The sequence below is a fragment of the Furipterus horrens genome, unplaced genomic scaffold, assembly GCF_987537825.1.
Source record: "Furipterus horrens unplaced genomic scaffold, mFurHor1.1.pri manual_scaffold_3, whole genome shotgun sequence".
Classification (NCBI taxonomy): Eukaryota; Metazoa; Chordata; class Mammalia; order Chiroptera; family Furipteridae; genus Furipterus; species Furipterus horrens.
Genome location: NW_028327173.1, coordinates 36,694,837 through 36,716,661, shown reverse-complemented (window position 1 = coordinate 36,716,661; position 21,825 = coordinate 36,694,837). Strand labels below are relative to the sequence as shown.

At 48.3% G+C, this 21,825-nt stretch overlaps 1 protein-coding gene across 4 annotated transcripts in view; it reads left to right on the top strand.

The window, feature by feature from the left end:
* The first annotated feature begins 1,540 nt into the window (after window positions 1-1,540).
* The window catches only part of SLC1A7 (solute carrier family 1 member 7), a 42,973-nt gene continuing 22,688 nt past the window's right edge, over window positions 1,541-21,825 (top strand). For 2 of the 4 annotated variants that reach the window (XM_090269484.1, XM_090269485.1), the window contains exons 1-2: window positions 1,541-1,717; window positions 8,434-8,513. In XM_090269484.1, coding sequence (XP_090125610.1) covers window positions 1,541-1,717; window positions 8,434-8,513 — 257 coding nt within the window. The remainder of the gene's footprint in view (window positions 1,718-8,433; window positions 8,514-21,825) is intronic. The other 2 variants (XM_090269486.1, XM_090269487.1) reach the window with 2 other exon arrangements.

Below are 21,825 nucleotides of genomic sequence, written 5' to 3'. Positions count from 1 at the left end.
CCGGCCATAGAAATAGCAAAAAGAAAACCTTTCTCTACAAGGGCTAAATGTAGACGATAATCCCTGCTTGGCACATTACAGGTCACCACTGCTTCTACCCGTATTCTCAGGATAAGATGTTGCACCAGCCCTAATAAAGTAGATGCTGTGTTATTATGTCTGTTTGATGGATGGGGAGGCCGTATTCCCAAAGACCTCCTCTACGGCGAGCTAGCAGAAGGCCAGAGGATGACAGGGCGCCCAAAACTGCGGTTCAAAGACATCTGCAAAAAGGACATGACACAATGCTGCATCAATCTCAACACATGGGAAGTTCAAGCAGACGACCGCCTAGCCTGGAGGCTCACGGTCAGGCAAACGAGGAGGCGTCCAGAAAAGATCGAGGCGGAAGCAGCGTCAACAGCAGCAACAACGGCCATCTGCCTTCACCTGTAACAAGTGCGGCAGGGATTGTCACTCCCGAGTCGGACTGCACAGCCATTCTCGGCGGTGCAGATAGACTCTCAAGAAGCTACGCCATCGTCTCTCGAGACGGACGGCTGCCGACGATGACGACGACGACGATGGATGGGGAAACTGAAGCACGGTAAGTTAAAATGGCTTATCCAGGGTCACACAGCTAGTAAGTGGCAGAGCTTGGACTTGAAAGTAGGTCCCTTGGATTCTGTCATCTTTAAAACTAATAGGCCCCGAGAACCTACAGAGGGCTTAGATTTACGTTTAAAGCAGCCCTGAGGGAAACATATCCCAGCTCGTGGCCGAGCCAGTTTAAACTCAGGTCCACTGGACTAAGATCCTACAGTCCCCACAGTTCAAAGACTAAGCACCTTTGAGTCCATCTGCCTGTTTCTATGTCAGAAAACAAACCAACATAGGCCTAAATTCCACTCTGTGACCTGCCAGCTTTGTGAGCCTGGCCTAGCTCTTGACCTAGGATCTCAATCTTCCTGCCAGTAAAATGAAGGTCAGAATCCTAGGCTGTCAGGATGATTCCCTCTGATTCACACAGGTTAGGTAGCTAGAGCAGGTGTGCACACAGCACATGCTGGTGATTCAATCTCTCTTTGCCTCAGTTTCTTCATCTGTAAAATGATACCTATTTGTACTTACTTCTTGGGATTGGTGTTAAGATTAAAAGTGCTAATACAAATAATGTGCTTTTAGAACAACACTTGGTGCACAGTAAATGCTTAATTAATGTTAGCAATTAATTGGCAATTAGCTAGTACTTATTGCCTTGCCTTCAATTCTTTCTGAAATGAAGTAGGGGTAAAAATCAAAGCAAGCAAGAAAATGTTTCTCTCCCTGGTCCCCTCCCTTGTTTAAGGGGAGCGCTTGGCTTTGAGGTTTGAGCCCCTAGACCACATGGCCTGCTCTAATTTCCCAGGCCCTAATCTGCTCCCAGCTCCTAATGATGCAGCTGGTAATAGGATTGCGGCTTCCCTCTGGGGCAGCGGCACAGGCCACGGCTGTGCAGTAGGCAACTGGTGCTTAGCAACCCTGACCACCTGCCTGCTGGGCCCCAGCTGGCCTCACATGCATGGAATGGTGCTGTGGCTGGTGCCAGCAGGCTGGGCTCACCATGGTGCTGGGTGCCATCCTGGCACGAGGGAGAGATGTTTGCAAGAGGAACGGACTTCTCATCCTGTCTGTGCTGTCTGTCACCGTGGGCTGCCTCCTCGGCTTCTTCCTAAGGACCCGGCACCTCTCACCACAGGTCAGCCACCCAGGCACCACGGGGTCCCCCTTAGGTGGGGTGTGTGGGCTTGAGGGATCTGAGGGTCACATTCCCTCGGCATGACTCCCTGATGACATGACAGTGAGTGAGTCACTTTGCCTTTCTGGGTCCCAGTTTTCTCATCTGTAACATGGGTGTGAAAAATACACTACAGGACTAGAGGGACATCCAATAAAATGTCTGAGCAAGTGGTTAAAACCGGCATCACCAGGTGAATGAGAGGCAAGGATGCCTCATCACAATAACCACAGGGCTACGAGCTGTGGGAGAGGGAAAATGGGGTCCCATGAGAGTGTGAGGCAGGCAGCAGAGAACACCTCCCAAAGCAGCTCCTATGAACAGAGACCTAGAAAGGGCACTCTAGGCAGAGGTAACAGCTGGGACAAGGCACGAAGGCATGAAAGATTTGGGAGGGGTGTGGAGCAACCTGTTCACTGCAGCTGGAAGGAACACTGTGGGGCCTCTAGATCCCATCACTGAACATGGACTTGGGGCAACCACGAGAACCTCTGCACAGGGGAGTGATATGGTCAGTTCTGAGCTTGGAGAGATCCCTTTGTACTGAATGGAGGATGGGGTAGTGGTGGGACAGGCAGGGGCCAAGTGAGGAGGCAGCTGCAAGGGTGAGATGTGACAGTGGGGATGAATGGGACAGATGGATATGAGAACTGTTTCCAGAATAGGAACCTTCAGGGTATGGTGACTGATTGGGTGTGGGGGTGGGGGCCGGGGAGACAAGGCAGATCCCTGGGGTTCTGGTCTATGTAATTGCAAGGGTGAAGATGCCTTGCCTGGGAAAGGACCCGTTCCCATCTTAGTCTCCATCTCCTATAGGAGAAGGAGGGACACTCTCATGGTGCTAAAAAAAGTTATTCTGACACTTGTTAAAATAGGAAGAAAGACTATTCAGGTGACAGGTGTCAAGACCACGGGCTCAAATCTGAATACAATCAAAACAGCTCTGTATTTACAGCCAATGGGCATAGTAAGGGGGTCAATGGAGAGAAAAATGACAGGATTCTTGTCGAAGGCAGAGTGAGGATTCTCACTAAACTGACTTAGCAAGATTTTTGCTACAACCGTGCTAGGCCTAATCAAAAGGAGAGCTGAGTAGCCTTTCTGAACTTGGGTCAAGGAACTCTGGCAATGAGCTCCTGGAAAATTCCCAAGTTCCTAAAATTCTTCTTCCTGAGGTTCACTGATATCTACTATGAACTTTACAACTGGGGCTCAAGCTATCCAATTTTATCCGCTTTTCCATTAAAAGGAAAACATCCCCTCCCTGGGAACAGAGCCGTTATTCCTGTAGCAACAGTTAAGCCATTATCAGTTATTTAGGGAGAAGCATGGACTCTGGGGGCACAGGAACACTGAACTTTGACTCTACTAGTAAGTGCTGTGTGGCCCTAGGCGAAATCCTACCTCCTTCATGGCCTCGATTTCCTGACCTGTAACATGGAGTGGGGGCAGGCTATGTTCACTAGAACCATTGAGGGGTAAACAAGGACTCATCAGTGCCCCGCATATAGTGGGTGCTTAATGAATGTTACTTCCCTTCTCCCTCCCTTATCTACCTGTGCAAGTCTTACCTACAACAAGACTATCTCCTCCCACACTCACCCCATGCTCATCCCTCCCCTGTGACCCAGCTGCCAGCTGTCCTGCTTCAGAGCCATCTGTGTAGGAGTCTGTTTCTCCCATCATACTTCAACTTGCTGGATATCAACATGGGCTTTCTTGAACCAAAATATGAACCTAGCTCAGGGCTTATCACAGAAAGAACCCTCAACTATTTGCTGAATTAAACTGGCAATGGCACAAAAAAATCTGCTATTTACTTGCTTTAATTTTCCTCATCAACAAAAATATATTTCCTGCAGGAAGATTATTTTGTGAAAACAAGTTGGAATGCCTATTATTAAAACCCAAACTCATCTGGGGCCTCCTTTGCCAAAGCTGCCTTCCCCATCTGTTTGGAAATGCAAATGTATTTCAGTCTGTATTAACCTGCCAGATAAACAGAAGGAAAGATTGGAGTTTTAGAACAATTATTTGGCAGGAATTGGCTTTCTCAGCATCTTACTTTGAAATCCAGGAGTTGTTTGTTTGATCTCTGCCTGAGACTCAGAAACCAAACCTTTCATATTTTATAAGCTTATGCAACAGGCAAAAATCATAAACAATTTGTAAAATAGTAGAAGGTCCTATTTGAGAAAAGAACTTACAAAACCACAAGTACTTGTAATTTGTATTTTTTTTTGAAATGAGTATCTCATTTAAAAATATAGATCATTTTGAGAATTCCAGTTAAACCATGGTGAATTTACAGTTGCACCCATTTTCCTTTCCTTCCTGGAATTCTATCAAAATTATAGCAATGGAATTTTTAAAAGACATCAAACCCAAAGAACAAAGAAAATGTAAAAGGCAGCAGTTCAGAAAAATCTCGACTGACCACAATCAATGAGGCAAGCTAGGAAGTGGATAGAGTTGACTGATCTCATTTAGGAGAGCCCCGAAAGCTAAAATCTTATGTCTATAGAAGGAGATACCACATCAGTCTGTCTTGGAGAACTCCAGGAGGGCTCAGGACTTGAAAGCACAAGGTGCTGCAGGAGGCAGGGGTGAAGCACAGAGTTGAGATCAGGGACTTGGACTGGAAATTTGCAGCTGGAACAGTTAGACCCCTAGGTCACTTCCAGTTCATGAAATCAGGGGACTCCTCATCCACCCATGTCTACCCCACTGCCTGAGAAGCTTGACTTAGGGATATTGGGCCCACCTGTGTGTGGGGGTGGAGGGGAGGTGGTGAGGTGCATGCTGCAAACAGATTAGTGGACATCTGCATTCCAAATGTGGGATCCCCAAAAGATTGCTGTCAGCTGGGCTTAGGCCTAGTACTCCCCTCCCCCAGTCAGAGGTAGAAGTGAATCCTCTCACTGAAGCCTCAGAGAAAAGATCTTCAAATTCTGCGGTAAAGGAGATTCCTCTCCCATCCCATGCTACCCCAGTGAAAAAGCCAGATCATTGTTCACCACTCTTCCTGGAGTTGACAAGTCCCCCTCGTGCACACAGAAGTTCAGTGCCTCCCACTCATTATGAGCAGAGAGTCAAAGTCATAGTTTCTAACATGAAAGCAGAGACTCTAAAAAAGATAGTCTCTAATAAAGCAAAGACCATGCAGGAAGTAGAAGAAAACTTTAAATCTCTTCTTAAGTTCTTCAAAAATATGAGAGAAGATATAGTGACCATAAAATGGAATGGGATGCAAAGAGAAAGGACAGTCCAAGAACAAGAAAGAGAGTTTGGAAATTTAAAATAGATCAGCCAAGATTAAAATAGCAATAGCTGGGATAAAGTTGCAGAAATATCCCAGAGAGTAAAACAAAAAGAGATGAAAACAGAAAAAGAAAATATAAAAAAATCAGAATGTCCAACATCTAACTCTCTAATAAGAGCTTTAGAAAGCACAAACAAAAAAGGGAGACAAAAAATTGACGGCGAATACAAGAGTTTCCCAGAAATGAAAGGTATGCACAGCACTATGAATTTTTTTAAAAAGAAAGAAAAAAACTTCATACCATGGTACATCACCATGCAAATTACAGAAAATTGGAGATAAACAGTTGATCCTTAAATGGTTCTGAGGGAATAAAACAAGTCTTATTAACTTCATCATTTCTATTTCTTCCTGTTTTGCCCTCCAAGTCTTCCTCAGTAATCTGTTGTTCTTTGCCCTTTGTTTCTTTCTTTTCCTCATCTCTTCTTTCAGCTGAAAAGGGGAAGGAGATGTGGGTGTATGTCCTCTTGGGTACCTGGAGCATCTTCTGTGCCAAGATCTGGCGCGGCTCCTTCTCTGATTTCTCTCCCAGGACTGGGACCGTCCTCGCTGCCTGCCTTCTCTCTCCCGGGAGTGGACTGGGACCACCTACGCTCCCTCCGCGGAGCAGCTGTGGCCTTGTTAGGCCTTTTTAAAAAGAGTTAAAGCATTTGGAAGAAATTAGTGAGTGGGTCACAGAAAACAAGAAAAAAGAACAATCAGTCAATTATTAACTGTAGCAAAGTGAAGTCGTACAGAAAAATGAAGGTTGTACAAAAAGGGTTTTAGCATATTACTTGGCTCAATAGTGAAAAATATTTTATGATCAAAATATTATAAATCTTGATTAATTTAACCAAAAATTGATATAATGGGGAAATGGTAGGAGGAAAGGGGGAATAGAAACTAAATCTTCATCTGTCATGGCAGATGTCAAAAAGGGAAGTTAATAGATGTCAAAAAGATACATCTAAAAATAGTATTAGAACCATACTATTTAGAAATAATAATACTAAGGAAAACAGCTAGAGGAATTCAAGGGAAGTTGGGGTTGGGATAGAGATGGGTGAGGAAGGGCCTGCTTTTTTTATTATTATAGTGCTATTTAACTTTAAAAATATGCACATGGGTTAAAATTAATTAAAAATACATAGCCATGATGGGTAAATTTTTAAAAGCAGAATTTCTGGTGCATTGGAAATGGTGACAGAAAAGGACTAGGAGGCCTGATTTCTGGTCCTTACTGCTACTAACTCACTCTGTGGGGCAAGTCACCTCCCTCTCCTGGCCCTGCTTCCCCATCTACAAAATGAGTCAGCTAGACTAAAGATCTTTGAAAAGCCCTTCATGGCACCAAAATTCCATGATTTGGAGCTTTTCAAATCATCAGACCATTAACCAAGTGCTATGTTTGGCTTTGATTTTTTTTTAAAGTTGCAAGTTCAAAACTTTAATTTGGATGGTGTTTGAAAGGCCATGTACCAGCCTTTACCACAACCTTACCCTCTGATGAAAGTGGCCTCAAAGGAGGTTTGTCAGAAATAGCAAAACTGAATTAAATTAAAATGTAAAACAGCACACCCAGTTACATTTGCATTTCAGATAAACAACAAATAACTTTTAGTGTAAGTAAAGAACAAATATTTGTTGTTTATCTGAAATTCAGATTTTACTGGGTTTAGTAGTCCCTTCTGATTTGGATGTCAGCATCTGGTCATGTGACCGGTGTCTCTGGAGACAGCTGATAGGGCAAGAATTTAGCGCCCTGATCCAAGCCCCATGGATAGCCTGCAACCAGCAGCCCATGAGGAAGCCCAAAGCAAGAACCCTGCCCAGCAGGGGCTCTTTATACTGAGCGGTGTCTCACCAACCCAATCCACTTCTCTTTCAGCACTTTAAATGTGAGACCTGCTGTGAGGAGGTTGCTTGGGGGGGGGGGGGCACACAATGGACCCAATACAGAAGAAACTGGCACAAGAATGCCATGGGCTGTTTATGAGTCAGTCTCCTTTTTACAGAGAGAAGAGGGGTTCTTTCACGCAGCACCTTGGTTAAAACCCAACAACTAGTGTTGAGGAAAACAGGTCTTTACAGTATTCCCTCACTTATCGCAGGTATTACGTTCTAGACAGCAGCCCCCCCACCTCGCCCCCGCGATAGGTGAAAATCTGCGAAGTAGGAACCTTACATTTACTTTAGTATTTATATATATTTTAAGCCTTTATAAACCCTTCCCACACACTTATAAACCGTTCCCGGTCCCTTATTAACCTTTCCCACTCCCTTATTAACCTTTTCCACACTTTAATAAGCACTACTTATGTTCTTAAACATATTCTACACTGTTAAACCTATGTAACTTTAACAACATACGTATACAGTACCGCAAAATCCTGTGATATAGCGAAAAATCCATGATAATTAATTAAATATAATATTTTTTTAAATCCCTCAATACAGTGAGGCCGCAATAAGTGAACCGCGATATAGAGAGGGACTACTGTATCTACAATATTCCAACCTGGAGAAGGTAGTGAGCACTTCAGCTCAGAGCCCTGTTCTCCCATGGGACCCAGCACTTCCTTTGCTCAGGCCTCATAAGCTCTTTCCTCACCATTCCATAGTCAAAACCCTCCCATCTCCTTGGGACCTTGGAAGAACTAAAGTCATTTGCATAAATAAGACACTAGCACCCAGCCATAAATGTGCAAAGGCATCTTGAAAGCTGTTCCCTTCCCTCCAACCCCCACCCGTAGGCTCTGGGGATTTGGGGGGGACCCCACTCTGTAACATCCTTATAAACTAGGCTGAGAACTGCAGAGCAAAAACCGTGCCTAATTCATTCTGGGGTAGGGTACCCAGTGTGATGCCTGGCACAGAAAGTGTTGAATGAATGTGTGAACAGTCTGCAGCCCTGCCCTCACGCCCTTTACCATCTGCTGCAGGAGACAGATTTATACCCTGACAGACAGTGAGTGGTGCAGAGGAGAGGAGAGGTGGGGTGGGGGGAAGAGCTATTATTTACTGTGATTACTGACCACTTACTCTCATCCCAGCACTCTCCCCAGTGCTTCATGAGCATCCTCTCATTTAAGCCTCCCAATGACCCTGTGAAGGGCTATTACCCTCATGTTACAGATGAGAAAAACTCAAAGAAGTTGAGTAGCTTGCTTGAAGGCCACACAGCTAGTTACAGGGGGGTGGGGGCAATATTAGGATCCAGGTCTATTTGGCTCCAAAGCCTGTGCTTTCTCCACGACTCTGCTGTCCATGGGTTAGACAAGAGAGTGAATTAGTGCTTTGAAGATTATAAAGAACTGAGCAACTGTGAAGTCTGTACCACCTGCTATAACTCCAGCTCTTGGTGTGTTTTCAGGAAATTAGTTACTTCCAGTTTCCTGGAGAGCTCTTGATGAGGATGTTGAAGATGCTGATCCTACCACTGGTGGTCTCCAGGTGAGGGGCAGGGTGTTTGGCTGGGAAGGCTGGGACGGGGAGGGGAGAGGATTCCATACAGGTTCTGTCAGTGCTCTGCTCCCTCTGTGGGCAGCTGGGTGGACCCTGGGGGCCGGGGAGCAGTGTGATTGTGGGGCTGTATGGGCCGGAGGTTGTGACACAGGCTACTGGAGTCTGAGTCGTTCAATGATACCAGTTATTTCAGTTATGGGACCAGGCCTGACTCCAGGGTAGCTCGAGGCCAGAGGGCTCCGGGATCGCTTCCCAGAGGAGGGGCTCTGTATGGTGAGTGCAGCGAGGTATGGGGGAAAGATGGCTTTGGAGACACTCATGAAATGATATCCTGGCTCACCTGTGTACGATGCTGGCTGTGTAACTTTGGAAAGGGTATCAAACTTCTCTGAGCCTCAGTTTCCCCATCTGTAAATTGAAAAATAACACCTGCTACCAAGGGTTGTGAGGACTATATGAGGCTATTTATTTGTGTGTGCTAAATGTCCAGGGGAGCCGGATCACAGGGTGTGAGGGAGGGAGGGCGGGAGGTGAAGCTGAGGGGGGATTCTCATTCAGTCATGAAAGACCTTGAATGTAAGGCTAGAGAATTCAGACTTCGCCCACCTGATGGAGGGCCACAGGAGATCACTGGAGATCACGTGTCCCTTCCACTGATGTACTGAGTGACCTTTGGAAAGACCCTGTCCCTTTCTTTTCCAAATGTGTCATGAGCTCGCTACTCCAGGTGGTATCTAAGAGCCCTTTGCTCTGAGCCGGGGGTTTGGAATCCTCTCTTCCCAGGACTGCTTTGCAGATAGAGAAGCGAACCAGCCTCCGCGTTCTGAGGGGTGCAGTGGGCTCTGTTCGCTGCAGCAGGGCCGTCAGCCTCCCCGCCCCCCAGCTCCCTGCTTTTGGGGAATAAGACAGCTCCTCCTCCTCTCCCCGTGGTGTCAGGGACAGAATGCTTCCAGGCCCGCAGGCAAATTAGTGGTACTTTCTGCTCCTCCTGGGGAGGCCTCGTCAAGCACTGTTTAGCATTTAGGTCTGGGTGGAGGGGAGCAAGGGGGAGAAAATTGGAACTGTTGTAACAATATAATCAATAAAAAAACATTTAAAAAAAAAAGAAAAAGAAAAGATAAATTATAATTAAAAAAAAAAAAAAAAAGACTCATTCTTCAAGGCTCCAACTGAAATGCCACCTCCCTCCAGAATCTTTCCCTGACTTCTCAGCCCACTCTGGCTGTTGTCTCCTCTCTACACATCTTCTGAGTCATTCACTGAGTCAGTCAATCTATCCAGGTTACCAGCGGCCTCCATGTCGCTAAATCCAAAGGCCACTCTCAGTTCTTGCTCTACCTGACCTCTCCACAGCCACTGATGCACTTGATACAGTCCCTGATCACTCTTTCCCTCCTGGAATACTCTTTCCTGTGGCCTTTCACTCTCCTGGCTCTTTGCTTGCTCTCTGCCCTTCCATTCCAGTCTCTCTCCTTCTACTCAACCTCTAAATGTTGCAATTTCTTAGGCTTTTTCTAATCTGTCCTCATGGCTTCAATATCCCACCTATAAGCCCAACACTCCCCAATATAAACTTTCCTCCCTGAACTCTCCACACAGCACTTATTGTATACCGTTATTTTATATTTATTCCATTGTTGACTGGTTTCTTTATCTTCCACTGGACTGTCAACTCTGTAAAGGCAGAGACAACATTCTGTCAAGGATCCACTCTGGACCTAGCCAAAGGCCTGGCACCCAGTAGGTACTCATCAATACTTGCCAAGTGAAGTAACAAATGAATTCACCAATTATGCACTGAGCTTTCTGGGGACTTGGCCCTGTGCTGGGCACTGCAGACACAGAGATGAGTTCGGCTCTGTCCCTGAGGAGCTCACAGGCTATGAGGGAGGCAGATGAGGAAATCGACAGTTACCTGATAGCCAAATAAGTTAATGGAGAAAGCACAGGATTCCGCCCCCCTTCTTTCCAGTTCTATCACAAAATAAAGCGCAGGACTCTTATTAGGCAGCTTTACCATCCTTTACTGTTGCCCATCCTTACTGCCTCTTACTCCCTTGTGTGGGTCACAGAGTCAGACAGAATTGGGTTCTCACCCTGGCCCTGCCATTTTCTAGCTGTGTGACCTGGGGCGGGTTATTTACCCTGAAGTCAGCAAGTCAGATGTCCAGGTCCTAGACCTGCTTGCATCACAAATGATCACATGATCTTGGCTAAGGCACTCCTCACCCTGGGCCACACCTTATCCAGTTTATCCAGTGACTAAGGGCTCATTCAGCTGTTCCAGTCCAAGCTCTCAAAGGCCTGATCTCTCTCCACCAAGCCAAAGTACTTTCTCTTGGCTGGAAATGCAATGTGGTATTAACTTGAGAAAAAGCCAGTATGTGTTCATACCTTTAGTTTGCTTATTATACAGTTTGGGCTGGTGCAGAGCAACCGTGTCATTGAGGAAAGGCACTGCCGTAAATTTTTCCTATGAAGGGAGAGTTAAACCGTGGGGGGTGTGTGTGTGTGTGTGTGTGTGTGTGTGTGTGTGACACATTTCTGATTTCCAATCCCCTGGGTCCCTGAACCCTGCTTTCTTCACCTTCACCTGCTCTATAATCCATCCCTCCATCTATCCATCCACTGCCCACAGTTTCCAGAACTCCTGCTCCAGCAGCCCAGTACTGGGCATCCTGGCCCTCAAAGACAACTACTCTGGTGTGGGGATTGTCACTCAGGGCTGAGCAAACTCACCAAAGCTGCTCTGAAAGTTCAGATGTCAGGCTTCATGCTGGGCTGACGGAACCAGACTTCCAAGGGGCCCAAGGTTGTTTTAAAAGTTCCACAAGTGTTCTAATGGTTAAGGAAAAAGCAAAACCTTGATGTTTTGGGATCGGGCCTTCTGGCTGGAGCTACAGAGTCTGGCGTGAGGGCTGCTGCTCTTCAGTCCCCCCTCTCTCCAAGCTGTAACCCCAGGAGACATGGGTTTTCTGTAGTACAATTGCTCTAAGGCAGTGGGAGAACACACATTTGCTTCTAGTTCCAATAACCTGTAAGTCTGGGCCCCAAATCCTGGCACTCATGGCTCTAAATGCTCTACCTCTTTTCCAGGAGAGCCTGCCATCCCTCCTTCCCTATGCCACGTTCCTGGAAGCAGGCTGGCCACCTCATTAGTCCCTAAGCATGCCACAAACTTTTCTACTGTCCACACTTTTGCCCATGCTGTTCCCCCTCCCATGAATGCCCTCTTCTTCTCTTAATTAAGTCCCACTCTATGTTCAAGACCTAGCTCAAGTTTCTGTCTGTGAAGTCCTCCCAGCTCTTCATTTATTGATAAACACTGATGATGACCTGTCTCCGCTGTTGACGCTGCTGGTAACCCTGGATGCACTCAGTATTGTTAGTTAAATGAATTTGCAGCCACAGCTGGAATGCCACATTATGGGGTACTGAAACTTTCTGTTGCACAAAATTGACATAGAAATAAATCAATATTCCTACCCAGACCAGCCACTCACAGCGCTAAACATGTGCCCCTGCCAAGGGGTAGGACCAGTCACCACCACCCCTCTGTGTGCATCGCTGTGTTTTTATGTGAGATACTGCTGAGGTCAGGTTCTTTTTCCCCTTGTCATCCACACTGACCTCTTCCCAGTGATCTGTGTAACAGATTTTTGCAGGAGGGGGAAATCTAACAGACAAGCAAGGGGAGATAAAGAGATGTAAAGAAGTATGGGCAGTACTGGTGCAGGTTGATGCTAAGGCTGAAAAGACCCTGTGTCTGCCTTGGAGGGTCTCACCATTTGGCAGGGAGACAGTGGCAGAGACACTGTTCCAGAGAAAGGAGGCCCAGAGGGAGGGAGGTGGGGCCAGCTTGTCTCGGGTGGAGCCCAATTTAGTCACTTTTCCCACAATCTGGCACCTTCCAGCTGTGGGACCTCTTTTCTCTACAATCTACTGCAAGCCAGCACCTAGCCTGAGCCCCTCCTCAGACCCACATGCCACAGCCCAGCTGAGAGCAACCTGCCGCTGGCCAGCTGTGGCTTCGCAAGTCACAGTGAGGGCGGTGAGCAGACAGCACAGCGGGGTGGCTGAGAATCTGTGAGAGGCTCCAGGGGAAGAGTGGGAGCTTTGGGGTCACTCCCTAGGTATGTGAACTTAACCAAGTCTCTTAGCATCTGAGCCATAGGGACTTTATCTGTAAAGTGGAAAGAACACTGCCCTCCCTTGCAGGGGTTTCCTGAGGATGAAATAAGGTAATGCACTCAAAAAACCCAGCATGGCTCCTGATACACTGTGGCCAACACTTGGTTCCCTGACTTATTAAAGCCTCACCAAGCTTCTCCAAGGCCCAGATGAGATGTTTCACAAAACCCCATTCCTCTGCTTCTGCTCTCAGCAGGCAGTCCCTCTGGGGGACTTCCTCCTTCCTTATGCTGCTACTTAGCAGCTTATCCCTGCTTCTGGAAGTCTACCTTGACTCAGGCACACTTGGGTGCTCCTTCAACACTGATACGAACCCGGATCCGAACTTTAGTCATAGGGCCCAAGGGTTGGGATCTTGGCTCTTTTCTCTCAGAAGACCCCTGAGCCTCCATAGCTCTGCAGGTCTTTGGGTCTCAAGGAGGGGCACTAAGCCCTCAAGTCTCTCCCTCTCCTAGGACAACGTGTGCTTTCTCACCTTGCATTTGCCACTTAAACAATTCTTCTAAAAACAAAATCAGCGGCAAGGAGGCTTGCTGTCTCTACCCAAGAACATAGAAGCCTCAGACAAAATTTAGAAAGTTCTGCCTCTCATTGCATCAGAACTACTAGCCTGATGGCTAGGACCTACAACAGCATCGTCATGTCCTTGAACTTAGGTCCCTCTGCCGTGGGTGGTGCTTGGATGGGTGCTGAGTGGTTTGCCGCTCTCAGCTGTCTTCTTTGTGCTCCTTGCTGACTGGTCCTGTGCTAATTATCCCTTCTTTCACTGGAAAACAAGCTTTCCTTTCCCATTTCTCCCAGTAATACCACTTGTCACTTCTCTGATTCCTTTTGCTTTTAATTTCTATTTTAACCCAAAGAGTATTGGCAACTTTCTGTTCCTTTAAGTTCTTGGAGGATACTTACTGTTATTTCTGCAAACATTTAGCCTATCTGCTTCTTTTTTCTTTTTCATTAAACAGATGTCATAAGAATTCTCAAGCAGCACCCTCATCTTCATAATAATCCTGTTTTACCCTGTCACCTGGGGCTGGAGCAGAGTTTGCAAAGCCCTTTTGCCTTCACTAGAGACCTAGGATGCTGCTGGATATGTTGTTAGGGCATCACTACGCCCCAGAACTCTAGACTTACCTCAAGTTCTGTTATTTACCACACCCTTAGCCTCAGCCATAAAACAGACACAACTCCATCTGCAAATTTAAAAACCAGTTCCCAGCAGGTGCTTGTGTGTGCGTGTACATATGTGTGTGTGTGTGTGAGAGACAGAAAGAGAGAGAGAGAGAGAGAGAGAGAGAGAGAGAGAGACCCATGGAGACCCACTGAGGCCAGAATTTTCTTCTAACCCTGGGAAGTCAACTGAGACTTGTTTTCACACCTCCCCAGACCAGAGTGACACGAGGAGCCAGGGGTGGGTCAGACCAGCATCTGGATCCAGCTGGGGCTTCCAATTCTCCACTTGCTTTTTGCCAAACCCTCTTTCCCCCTCATTCTTCACTTTCCTAAACCAGGCATCATTCAAGGAAAACTGAATCCATGTGTTTGTGATTCACTGAGGCTAAACATGGCAGAATGTTTTGTAAGCTCCATATCTTAACAAAGAAATCCAAGTTCATGTGTGAGTTTGTGTGTGAATGTGTGGTGTGTCTTTATGTGTATGTGGTGTGTGCGTATATGTATGTGCGTGTGTTCCTGTGTATGTTTTGTTTTCCTATTTCTTGTAAGAATGTTAAACTGATTTTTCTTAGAATCAGGAAATCATGTTTGGCCAAAGAAATCCAACACTCCCTTCTCCCCCTTCCTGAGGAACTCCAGTTTGGCAGAATACTCCCAAACACCCACGTCCTGACTTATTGGAGATGATCCTCGGCCAAGCAGCCGTCAAAATCTGGTTTGGGAGCCAGTGTGCTGGGGGCAGCTGCCCCGGGGCTGCCCAGGACCAACAGTGAGTGGGAGGGAGGCGGGAGGGTGGGCAGCCTGTGCTTCCTAGACTGTGAACCTCAAACCATGGGCAACTGTCCTTCGAAGGACTCTGCTGACCTCTCTGAGAGGAGCCCTGGGATCTGTCTTTGGCCTCTTGCCCAGTCAGCTGACCGCCTTACTCATCAAGAGGGGTAACATGGCCCAGCTCAAGCCTGCGGGTGGGGTCAGATCATTAGCCTGGTGACTCCGAAAAACTCCCAGGCTTTATCACCCATCACAGACTCTCATGCTCTTTCCTCCTTCCTGTTGGAGAGTTCCCACTCATCCTTCAAGGATCCATTCAGCAGTCACTTCCTCTGGGAAGCCTAGCCTGATTCCCTGGCTGGGTAACACCTCGGCCCTGGCCTCTCTCAGTCCCAGCCATGACCCAGGATTTGGTGTTGTCCAGCTACAGGTCTTTTAACCTGCTGGACAGAGCTCCCTGAGGACCACAAACCCACCTTCATTCAGCTCTGAAACCCCACAGCACCCTGAGCAAGTGTTCATCATGGGGCGGGCTGGGAACATATCTGAGTCTGGGGAGATAGGTGAGGTTTTGAAGACGCTCCTGTTCTCTTCCCTGTGGAGAGCTGCAAGGCCCTGCACTGAGGGGTGGGGTGGGGGTTCATTTGACCTGGGGTGAGCCTTACTTGGGTTGGCCCAGCCAGAGCCCTGGGGGAGTAGACACCAGGAACCCAGCTGGTACAGGAGGAGACAGGAGGTCCATGTTCCCATGGGCTGTGGGGTGGGGTCTTTCCTTCCCAGTGGAGCTAGCCTGCTAACTGCGGCATGTTAGCATCATCACAGCCAGCCATGACAGACATCCCAAGGAAGTTGTTCCTAATGGTAGAGGTGATAGTCTGCAAGGACAGTCTGGCTCCCTCCCACCTGACATTCTTTGCCTCAGGGGAAAGAAGGTGATTCAGGTCACTCAGAGTTGGGAACATATCACCCTTGGAAATGCAGCCTTCCTGGTGGAAAGTGGTTGAGAATGGTCAAGGTCAGACCATTCTGAGCTCTCTAAGGGCTGCAGCTGTGGTTCCTCCAGCTTTTGTTTTTGATTCGGTTTAAGATTATTATTTGTAGGCCCTAGTCAAGCACCGTCCCTCCCCATCTTTTGCCCTCTATGCTGGGCATTCCCTCCCCATCTTCCCCGACCATGGAACCCAAGAGGTTGGGTCTGTGTGGCTCCAGAGGGAAGGGCTGGGCCCAGAGTGGGGAGTTTTCTTCCCTGAAGGCAGATTTCATTCTGGCACCAGGAAGGACTTTTTCATAAACATAACTAGCCCGCAGTAGAGGTAGTGAGTTCTCTGTCCTCTGAGGTGTGCAAACAAAGGCAGTAGAAAAATTTCTGTTATTGACATGGGGTGCTGGGATCAGATGACCCAGAGTTTAGCCATGTGGGAGTCTGGGCATCCTGCCTCATGGCTGAGAAGGAGCTGGCTTGAGGGGGAAGTGTGACAGAGCCATCTGGGAAGCATAATTCTATACTAATGTGGCACTTGCCATCAGCTGCTGGGCCTGTCATCTGTTTGGGGAAAGAAGTAAGCCGCAATGCTGTGAGAGCCGAGAGGACTCCCACAGACTCCAGATGCCTCCTCTGGTTGCCTGACGGGTGGACTCCCCGCAGCTGCATCCCAGAGGCCAGCTTGGGAGAGTCTCCCTGACTAGGTCAGCCGAGGCCAGAGCCCAAGGACTTGGCCGTGCGGCTCGGAGCTCCCTCCTGTCTCTAATGTCCCAGAGCCAGGATGTTGTGAATATGGATGTTGTCATGCTAGTAGAGCAGTGTTCAAATCTACTTACTCACTGTGTCACTTTAGCAAGTTGCTTGCACACTTCAGTGACTGGGAGTTCACTACTTCTCAAAGTGGTCCCTTCCAGGGTGGGAGAGCTCTGTTTGTTAGGAAGTGATTCCTTCTACTGAGCTGAGATCTGCTTCCCAATGGCTTTCCCATCAATCACAGCAACCCCAGGTCTGCTTTGCCCTGGGCTCCACACCTTGCCCCCTTAGCAGTCTCCCCCAGGCCTGCATCGCTGTCACCTGCCACCTACTCCTGCTGCCCTCTAGGACACACACCTCCCTCCCCTGTCCCTTTTCCAGTGGGTCTCAATGTCAGGACAGGTCCATGTCCTCCTCGGCAAGTTCTCCAGGCTTCCGGCCTCACAGGCTGAGGGCCCGGCAGTTCCACTGCAGCCCCAGTCCTCAGGTGACTCACCGAGGTGGAAGCAAACAAACTGCCCTCTCCCCTTCCCGTGTGCTGCTGCTGAGGCTCAGCCCCCTCCACTCTCTTCCACCCCAGAGTTTATGGTCTCCAAGCTATGGAAGCCAAGTGTGGCCCAACATGTGCCCGTGTTCAGTTTCCTCATGTCCGAATTGGCCCATGGTCACAGGTCTGCTTAGTCCCCACTCCCTGATCCAACCCATTAGCTGTTCCCCCAGCTTCCTGTGCTCCACGAGTCCCATCCATATGCTGTCAGTGGCCGTGGCCAAGCCATTAATAAAAATGACCAGGACGGAGAGGACTGAAAGCAGAGCCTGGAAGTACAATTCGAGGGACCCTAAGGGTCTCTTCACTCAGAAGCGGGCACTGCCTGTGACAGCCATTCCCTAAAGTTCTGGTGCCAAGTGCCTCACTGTCACATAGACACACAGTGCCAGGGGCATCCCATCAGCCTGGCAAGGACACCAAAGCTGGTCCAGGTGACTTGTTTTCTGGTATCTGAGTGCACAGGATGTCATTTTAACAATCTAGTCTAGACTTCTAACCAGGCTTAACATCACACACATCAACAGACCTGCACCCAGGCCCTGAGCTCTAAAGACCCAGAACTGAGTCAGATTCGGCCCTTCCCTGGCAGGGCTCACAGTCTGTGGGGCAGGTGGTCACAGAACAGTGAATGCTAATGATGAGAATATATTGAATACTTATTACATGCCGGGCACTATTTTAACCTAGATTAACCATCATGAGAAATGATCATTGTCCCCATTTTATCCTTCAGTGAAAACTGAAGCACACTGAGGCTCAGGAACATGCCCAAGGGCTCTCAGGTAGTGAGGGATGCAGGCAGGAGCTCACAGGAGGTGCCTAGCATAGCCTTGTGGGCTCCGTAGGGAGCTGGTGCCCAAGCAGAGACTTGAGAGATGCGTAACAGCAGCAGCAGGAGAGGGGCAGAAAGGAAAGCGGGGAGGGTGGGGCAAGGGGGCTGGTTCCTTCATGGCTTCACTCACACTCATTACTGCCAGCCCGCGGAGTGCCAGAGCTGGGCCCCAGGGATTCAGCAGTGAGCTACAGACACAGTGCCCCATAACAAACTGGGAAGTACAGGGTGCTCTGGGGAGGAGGGTGAGATGGCTGTCAGGGAAGGCTTCCTGGAGGAAGTGATGTCTAAACTGACTTTGGAAAGGACGAATAGGAATTTGAGGTGTGTGGGCAGTGAAAGATGGAGAGTTCCAGGCTGAAGAAACAACCAGTACAAAGGTGGTTCAAGGAGCAGCAGGGAAGCTGGGGTGGCTGGAACAGTGAGGAGGAGTGGAGCGTCCTGAGGACTTCAAATGTGAAGGCACCCCAGCAGTCTGAGTAGCCTGTCTGCCCTCCGAAGTGAAGTGAGCAAGTCATGGGCAACTCCAGGTGTTAGATGGGGTCTCAATACCCCCTTCAGGGGTTGGTATGAGAACCAGGTGTGAGTCAGTAAGCAGCCTTTTCTCCCTCCATGAGGAGCCTGCCAGCTGCTGTCTCCCTTCCCCCACGGGTGCAAGTGGAGCAATTACCAGATTGAAACAGGCTGCATCCTGGAACCTAGCCAACTCTTCAGTCACCACAATCTCTTGAACCCCGATCTCCAGGCTCTGGGTGGTGGCCAGATGGCTTGGGAGGGAGCCCAGACCTCAGGGCTTCCTGGGGCTCTTCCCCAGCTCCCTGGAGGATGTGTGGGGCTCCCAAGAGCACTTAGCCACACTGGGAGTTAGGGAGGCAAGATTATGTGTTCTTTCCTCACCATAAACCACAGAGCCAGAGGGACATTTGAAGTCATCCTCATGGAACTAGCCACTCAATCTAGAAGCCTTGATCCAGCATCCCAACAGGTGGCCATTCAGGGTCCACCTGGATACATCCAAAGATGGGGCGCTCACCACCACAGATCTGAGGACTGTTGCCATGGGGCAGGTCATGAACTCTGAGAGCTGAACTAGAGGCATTACATGGACTAAGTCACATTAAAATTATGGTCAGCCCAAACCAGAAGGCCTTTTTCTTCCATAGGATTTAAACCAAATGTGTACCACAGAGAGGCACTGTGGGAAGGTTCTGAACCAGAAACCCCGGTTTCAGTCTTGACACTACAACTTACCAGCTGGGTGACTTGGCTAATTATCTCTACCTGCTGAGCTTTATTTTTCTTGTCTGTAATTCAAACTCCACAGTCCAATAACGTAGTCAATAGACATAAATAACTATTGAACCTTGAAATGTGGCTAGGACTGAGGAACTGAACTTAAAAAAAAGTTAATTTAAATTAAAATTTTAAAGCCTGAAGCAATTTTACAGACATTTTAATAAACATTTTTATATTGATTTCACATTGAAATGATAATATTTTGGATATACAGGGTTAAAGTAGTCTTAAAATTAACTTCACTAAAAAAGGAATTTCACCTGTTTCTTTTCTAATTTGACTACTGGAAAATTTAAAATTACAAATGTGGCTCACGTGATTGTATAGGCCAGCTGACTTAGAACATTAAGGATCAAAGTAAGTGGATGCTCAGGTGTTTGAGGGTAGTTAAGCTCCAGACAAATTATGCTTTCTATGGCTGCCAGGTACTCAAGGGCTTGTTTTCCATCATACAAGCAAGACATGCTTATTCTAGAAATAATAGAAAATGTGTATAAACATTAAAAACAAAACAGCAATTACCCATAATTCCACCTCCCCAAAACAGCTACTATTAACTTCCTAGAACTTTTCTCTACATACATCCATGTGACCCCATACTCCCCGCAAACTAGCCTACATAGCTTTAGGTTCTCAGAAAGTTCACTTTAACAGTTTAGCCCCAAAGTCTGGGACCTCGGGTAATGGCAGGACCTTGAAACTCCGTTCTTATTACTGAGTTCTGGAGTGGGCACCAGCCTGGGGAGGGGAGGGGAGAGGAGGGGTTTCTCTGCCAGCTGTTGCCAGAAAGTCCCTCCCCATCTGCTCCCATCTCTGCTGATCACCCCTCTCTTCAGCCAGTAGGGAAACCCCTTCCATTTTGTAGGGAGGGAGGGAGGTTCCAGAGTGGAGCGGCTGGGCCCTAACTGGTGGAATTCTTTCCATTTTATCCATCAGCCCTCTCCTCTCCAGAGCCCTTGGGTCAGGGCCCCTTGCTACATCTAGAACCTATACTCCCTCCCATCCCACATCTAGGACTGTTTCTGACTCGGCACCACCCATGTTAGACCTCTTCTTCCTCAGGGTGACCCTTGGCCCCTTTCTGAAATCTGACTTTTACCTACACCATCTCCTGCACAGTCCCTCGAGCATGTCTATATGTCTGTCTAGACCGCAGACCTGGAGAGGGGTCTCCGTCCCAAGAGCTGCAGGGCTCCGTACAGAACTGTCAACTACCTTGTACCTGGCTCTCTCTGTAACAGAACCCCTGGGCTGCTCCGATTGAAACAGAACCCACGGGCTGTTTAGTTAGGGGTCCGACTGCCCGCCGCCAGAATCATAACTCTGAATACCAGAGTTTGGTGAAAAGGAAAAGAATTGTTTATTTACACAAAGTCCTGCCTCCCCCTCCCAGACCTGGCCAGTCTTAGGAAGGTCAGAAACACCGTTTCCCCACTTCCTAGGCACAGTTCAGCTTTACCAGTAGCTGCCAATCACTCAGTTCTGATTGGGGAGGTCCTTTCTGTGCTGTGGTGCCCTCCAGCTCTCAATGCAGGACCGCCTGGATTCTCAGCCTCCTTGTAAACTGCCTTCTGCCTGCAAACCGCATGGATCTCCTCTCCTTCTCAAAGCAGTCTGGCAAGAGCCTCTTCTTAAAGCAGCCTGGAGATCCCTTCTCCAAGCCAGATGGAGGGAGCCCACAAGAGCCGGAGAGTGAGGGCGTGAGGGCCAGAGAGAGCCTGAGAGAGAGCCTCCTAGAGCCAGAGCCAGCCCAAAATGTCCGCAGCTCCTTCTCTCTCCCTCCCTGCGTCCTCTCTCCCCCTGCGTCCTCTCACGCAGTGGGTGTTGCGAACAGTTCTCACCATTCACAGAACCCTACGTAGGCTCTGTCTGCTTCTTCCATACCAGCCCACAGTCCAAGATCCCTCCCATCTTCCTGAGTCTTGGAAGTAAAGCGGATCTTTGCAACAATGTATCCAGCCACTAGCTCCAGGCGTGCAAGTGCATCCTGAAAGCTGCTTCCTGCTCCCTATCTCCCAGCCCGCAAACTCTGGGGTTTGTTTTTGGACTCCCCTGTTTCTGTAACATCTCTACTTAGCATCGAATGGGAAGGTCTTTCTGATGACATCATCACAACTACTGGCTGCTTAGAGCTCCACTGCATGAATATGCCATTACCTTTCATCTAATCTATATCACAGTTTCTTAAGTTGGTCCCAGATTTTTGCTCTTAGAACTACCACGTTAGTGATCTTCCTGGCATACTCTGTTTACTTTGATATTCTCACATCTAAGTTCTTAGTTCTGCCTTCTCAGACATCCAGCAGATCCTGCTAGATGAGTTGTGCTGGACCCTCTCTCCCATGTGTCTCCCTTGGCCTGGCACTCAAGGCCACCACACTCCTGAGTTTAGTCTCTCTTCTCTGCCTCCATATCACCAGGCCTCAAATGTGACCCGTGCTCTGTCCACGTTAAACATTACAGTGTTCCCGTACTTGCCATCCTCTCAGCCTGCCTATTGGTTTCTGTGGTCCCACTGCCTGACACATCTGCCTCATCTCCAAATCTTCCTCATCCTCCAAGAAGCAACTCCAATGCCCCCTCCTCCAGGAAGCCCTTCATGACTCTCCAAGTTAGAAGTAATCCCTCTGTCCTCTGAATAAAGATAGCACATCCTTGTCCTCTCCCTTACGGTACTGATGCATCCGTTGACTTTGTCCGCTGGTAACTTGAGTCTACTTGTGTCCCCAGTGTCTGTGTCTGTCTCCTTCCC